Source organism: Myotis brandtii, unplaced genomic scaffold (assembly GCF_000412655.1).
Source record: "Myotis brandtii unplaced genomic scaffold, ASM41265v1 scaffold260, whole genome shotgun sequence".
NCBI classification, from domain to species: domain Eukaryota; kingdom Metazoa; phylum Chordata; class Mammalia; order Chiroptera; family Vespertilionidae; genus Myotis; species Myotis brandtii.
In genome coordinates, this window is record NW_005359881.1 from 2,510,363 (window position 1) to 2,516,129 (window position 5,767).

General features: G+C 36.3%; 1 protein-coding gene across 2 annotated transcripts in view; it reads right to left on the bottom strand.

Moving 5' to 3' along the window:
* BBS9 (Bardet-Biedl syndrome 9) overlaps window positions 1–5,767 on the bottom strand; it is a 331,597-nt gene that overhangs the window by 241,470 nt on the left and 84,360 nt on the right. For both annotated transcript variants that reach the window (XM_014541095.1, XM_005868077.2), the window contains exons 7-9: window positions 3,470–3,554; window positions 2,637–2,820; window positions 1,864–1,993 (exon numbers count right to left, since the gene is read on the bottom strand). In XM_014541095.1, the coding sequence (XP_014396581.1) occupies window positions 1,864–1,993; window positions 2,637–2,820; window positions 3,470–3,554 (399 nt within the window). The remainder of the gene's footprint in view (window positions 1–1,863; window positions 1,994–2,636; window positions 2,821–3,469; window positions 3,555–5,767) is intronic.

Below are 5,767 nucleotides of genomic sequence, written 5' to 3' on the forward strand. Positions count from 1 at the left end.
TGGGCCGATCAGGGGCAGGGCCGGCTGGGGGGAGGGGCCACAGGAGGTTGGCCGGCCAGCCCCACCCCCCCATCGGGCGGTTTGCTGGCCGCAGTGGGCGTCATAGCGACCAGTCATTCCAGTCGTTACAGTGTCCTAGTCGCTGGCTTTTTATATATATAGATAATGATTTTTTTCAATTATCAAACCTTTTTTACTTTTATTTTTCACTTAAAACAATATTTTATTTTTCAATTCCAGTTGACATATATTAGCTTCAGGTACACAATCCAGTGATTAGACATTATACAACTTACTAAGTGATCCCCCTGATAAATCTAATACCCATCTGATGCCATGCATAGTTTGAATGAAGATTTTTGAATCATTTAAACCACCCAGAGCTAGCATTAAATCTGACACTGTGATCAGGTCCAGCCTTTTCTTTCAACATCGCAAACAATCTTTTTGCTTTGGCCATGATCACCATGGTGCTGAAAGGGCTACACGTCTGTGTCTGGTCATCAGAAGGTTCTCTGTCTAATACAGAGCCTCCCTGAATTTTTGTTAGTCTTGTTGTCTTCAATGAAGCAGATCCTTTAACAGTTTCTGTCATGTTGTTCTTATTCTTCAAGATCGTTACTATGGCGGAATGGACATGCCTGACGGGCAAGCAATAACCATCACTGATTTCCACCTTCATATTTTCCTTCCAGGTCAGTCACTCAATGTGGCCTATGTTGCATTAAATGTTATGACAGCTACAATGTCACTAAACTACACAAATTTTTCAACTCCATTATAGTCTTATGGGACTATTGTTGTTGGCCAAAGTGTCATGATGTGATGCATAACATTCAGCCTCTTAATTTGGGGGGATTAGTCACACTGATCAGATACTGTAGATGTCACTGATGAATTCTACATATGGTTTTTAAATGTTCAATAAAATGATATAATAAGCAGAACTGAGTAGATTTGGGGACCTAAGACAGTTTATAAAAAGTGTGTTTCTCTACATATACCGAAATTTTCAATTCCCAAACATAATCTGAGATCTTGCATTTTATACGGAAAATTTTTTTAAATTACACACTTAGGTATCTCCTTTCTCTCACTTTTCATAAATTTTGTGAATTTAATATTCAAATATAAATTTTTGTCTTTCACTTTAAATGCAAAGTGGCCTTATTTAAAATCTAAACTGTCTTAAACACAATCATTAGTGATTCTGCACCATTGGACATAGTCTGAAAAAAGTTTTAAAGTATAACATTCTCACAGTCTAACAATAAGGGATCTCCAAATGAAAGCCATCAAATGCTTGAAGAAATTATTAATAATAATCTAGTCTAGCCCTGGCTGGGTGGCTCAGTTGATTGAAGCGTTGTTCCATACACCAAAAGGTTGAGAGTTCAATCCCCAGTTGGGGCAAGTACGAGAGGCAACCAATGGATGTTTCTCTCTCACATCTCTCTCTTTCTCTCTCTCTCTCTCTCTCTCTCTCCCTCTCACTTGCTCTCGCTCTTGCGCTCTCTCTCTCCCTTCCTCTCTCTCTCAAAACATATCCTCTGGTGAGGGTTAAAAATAATAATAATAATCTCTCAGGCAAACTATTTTCTTGAATTCTTTAATTTACAAAGGATATGTCACTAAAATACCAAATAAAAATGATTAATTGTTCTAATTAAGAATTTTTATATCCTTCTTCTCCAATAAAACTTATATTTTAAAATATTTCCATTGTTGACACTCACACTACAATGTCACTTTTTTAGTAAAATTCATTTTTTAGTAAAATCACTTGCCACTGTTTTATAAAACTTTGGAATAATTCCTTGACTAAGATTCTCTTTTTTAAAAAAGTCAAATTAAACCACTTACCGTAAAGAGCCCACTCTCGCTGCGACAGGCACGTGGGGAAGCTGAGAGGCCCACTTCAGTGTCACGTCCTGATAAACATGCAACAGGCTACTGTGGTTTCCAATCAAAGTATTTATTGTTCCTTCAGAAACTGTAGGGTGAAAATTTTTTTTTTAAGGATAAAAAGGAGACAGTCATTAGCAACAGTATATTATATCCCTTTTAGGGGATTTATGTTACAAACTAATTATAATATCTTGATGTTAATACGTAAAGATTTTTAAGTAATAAAACATGATTTTCCAACTTCAAGCTGCCAATATCTAAAAGGAAAAAAATTAAAGACTTGGAAACTATAACCAGATACTAGCCAATATTTTTGCATTTCATCTAGAAAGCATGAGTTTCATTAATATTTAACACATTGAAGCTAATGATTTTCTGGGCATTCACTACAGAAAAGTCATTCTATTAGGCATCACTATGCTCCATTCTGCTTATAGAGGAGTCTGATGTTCTCTTGGAATCATCGTAAATAGCCTCATTTTGGAAAGCAGTAATGTACGCCTGGGGCCAATTCTACAGTCCTTTTGTACAAAGTAAAATGACTGACAAACCCAAATGTGTGCTTTATATCAAACTTCTATTCAAACTTTCAAAGTTAAAATTTCCATTACATGTTCAGTTTAAAAGTATTTTCCTAGATGTTCATATGCATGTGAGTTTGCCTTTTTCTGGTGTAAATAGCACAGCCCTGACATATGGAAGAGATAAAAGAAAATCTCTCTACACACCTGAGCAGTACGGGAGAAAACAACTTGGGCTACAATCAAGTTTCTTCATGAATTGAATCTGACCATTATCCTTAAGGCAAAAAAAGTTTCTTTCACCAAGAACAAAAACAGAAGATGCTGACTGATTGAAAGACATAATACATATATCAAGGGCTTGCTCTCCAATATTTAGAGTCCAATCTACCTGCAAAGGAAAACCTAAGATCAATTTAGTTGCAAAAAAAAACCACAACAACAACCTAAGTACCCATCCATAGACTACTGGATAAAGAAGATGTGGTAGATACATACAATAGAATATTACCCGGCCATAAAAAGAATGAAATCTTACCATTTGCGACAACATGGATGGACCTAGAGGATAATATGCTAAGTGAAATAAGTCAGACAAAGACAAATATTGTATGATTTCACTTATATGTGGTATCTAAAGAATTAAATAAAGAAACAAACAAAACAGACTCATAGATACTGATGGTTGCCAGATGGGGGTGAGGGACTGGATGGAAATGATGAAAGGCTTAAAACTACAAGTTGGTAGCTACAAAACAGTCACAGGAATGTAAAATTCAGCATAGGGAATATAGTCAATAATATTGTAACCATGCATGGTGCCAGCCATGTAGGGTACTAGACGTATCGGGGGATCACTTTGTAAATTATATAAATGTCCAACCACTACACTGTACACCTGGAACTAATATAAAATAATACTGAATGTCAACTGTAATTGAAAAATAGAAAAAATTTAATTTAAAAAAATAAAAAAATAAATCAATAACAAAATAAATGTAACATTGCTGAAATTTTTATATTTAAAAAAATGGCCTTACGACAAGTCTTTTTCCAGAACCAAGTTTTTGCTGTTCAGTCTCCTGTCTTTTATCTGCATCTGTTGCAAAAGCGAGTACTTGGTACCTGTTTGAAAGATATGAAATAATTGAAAATGACTTTAGAGTTTAAAAGTAGAAATTATTTTAAACTTTAAAAGCACATAACCTCAATAAAGCTGATCAAGAAAAAGAAGTAAATAAAGCACATAATCTATAAACCTAATGAACCACTTTTACCTTGGTTTTAAAAACTGTAAAATTTAGGATTGAATTCTTACTGAATTATACTGTGACATAAGCCTATGTAAAACTGTCATGGTCAAGAAATTATAACCATATGTCCCAAAACTCAATATGGGAAATATAGCTCTGCCAACTATCAAAGCATTTCCATTAAAATTTTATGTGACAAATAACAATATTCAAGAAAGATCTAGCACCAAAACACCCCTGAATGGCAGAAAGGAGTGCAACAGAATAACAAAGATGATGATGATGACGATGATGATGATGATGATGATGACGACAGCGACAATGGAGACCCCAAGTTGAGTGTACCAGCATTGCTACCATGTCTATGCCCTAGCTGGTTTGGCTCATTGGATAGAGTGTCAGCCTTCATACCAAAGGGTCCTGGGTTCGTTTCTGGTCAAGGGCATGTACTGTGGTTGCAGGCTCCTCCCCAGCCGGGCCCTGGTTGGGGTGGTTGCAGGAGGCAACCAAACAATGTGTCTCTCTCACATCGATGTTTCTCTTTGCCCCCTTCCTCTTCACTCTCTCTTAAAAAAATAAAATCAATGGGAAAAATATCCCGAGGTAGAGGATTAAAAAGAAAAGTAATATAGTGTCTAGTATAGTATCTGGTGTATATTAGGTGCTCATTTATTAGCAGACAGATAATGGTTTATATAAGGAGATAGATCAATAACCTAGTAGTTTATTTGATATGTAATAAGTTCTCAATAATGGGCATTATTACTTTCTATAAACATTTCATAGCTTTTATTTCAATAGTAACATTTAGCTCAAATCATTCTTTAAAATAATTTGTGGCCCGAGCTGGTTTGGTTCAGTGGATAGAGCGTTGGCCTGTGGACTGAAGGATCCTGGGTTCAATTCCAGTCGAGGGCACATGCCCGGGTTGCGGGCTTGATCCCCAGTAGGGGGCATGCAGGAGGCAGCCAATCAATCAATGATTCTCTCTCATCATTGATGTTTCTATCTCCCTCTCCTTTCCTCTCTGAAATCAATTAAAAAAATTAAAATATTAGAAATGATTAATTTAGCCAAGAAAGTTTATTTTGCTTGTTTCCCATTAATTACTGGTATATGAGAGTAATAATCCCACTCTAAATGAAGAAACATCAGGCTCATAGGTTCTTTTCCCTCCTATCAAATCAGAACTCCTTGCATTGTTCTTCCATAGCTAAGAGGAAAATCAGTAAAAGATATATTCAGACACCTCATATTGTCTAAGAGAAAGATGTCTGATCGTGTGAACATCTAGGACCTGAATGAAGGCAATGTGAGATATCTACATAAGCACTGAAATGTACAGTGGTGTTCATATATCATATACCAGCTTTAAAACCATCCTACTCAATCAGGAATATTTCATTTGTAAAAAGCCTCCAATTTCAGTTGGAGGCAGAATGACTATGAATTAAGTGAGATTTTGCAAGACATTCATAAAGACAGTCTTGTAGTTAATACGGAAGCTTAATGTGTATGAATTTCATTCATTCAATAAACATATAGCAGGGGTCTGATACAAGCATTGACGATGGAAAAAATACTCATGGTCTATATTCATTAGGATCTCCCAAAGTAGTAGAGATTCATATACAAACAAATATAGCTTAGAACACCTGTGCTAATGGAAGGTATGCATGCAGTACCAAGGAAACATGGTAGCAGAAACATAAATCAAAGTGGAAGAACATATATGTTCTTGGTACTGGTTTAGGAGGAGAAAGCTACATTTTAAAGAATAAGTGAAAACTCAGTGTGCTGGTAAAGAGGCAAAGGTGTTCCCGGCTTGTGTGGCTCAATGGTTGAACATTGACCTATGATCCAGGACAGCCGTGGGCAAACTACGGCCCACGGGCCGGATCCGGCCCGTTTGAAATGAATAAAACTAAAAACAAAAAAGACCGTACCCTTTTATGTAATGATGTTTACTTTGAATTTATATTAGTTCACACAAACACTCCATCCATGCTTTTGTTCCGGCCCTCCGGTCCAGTTTAAGAACCCATTGTGGCCCTCAAGTCAAAAAGTTTGCCCACCCCTGGATAG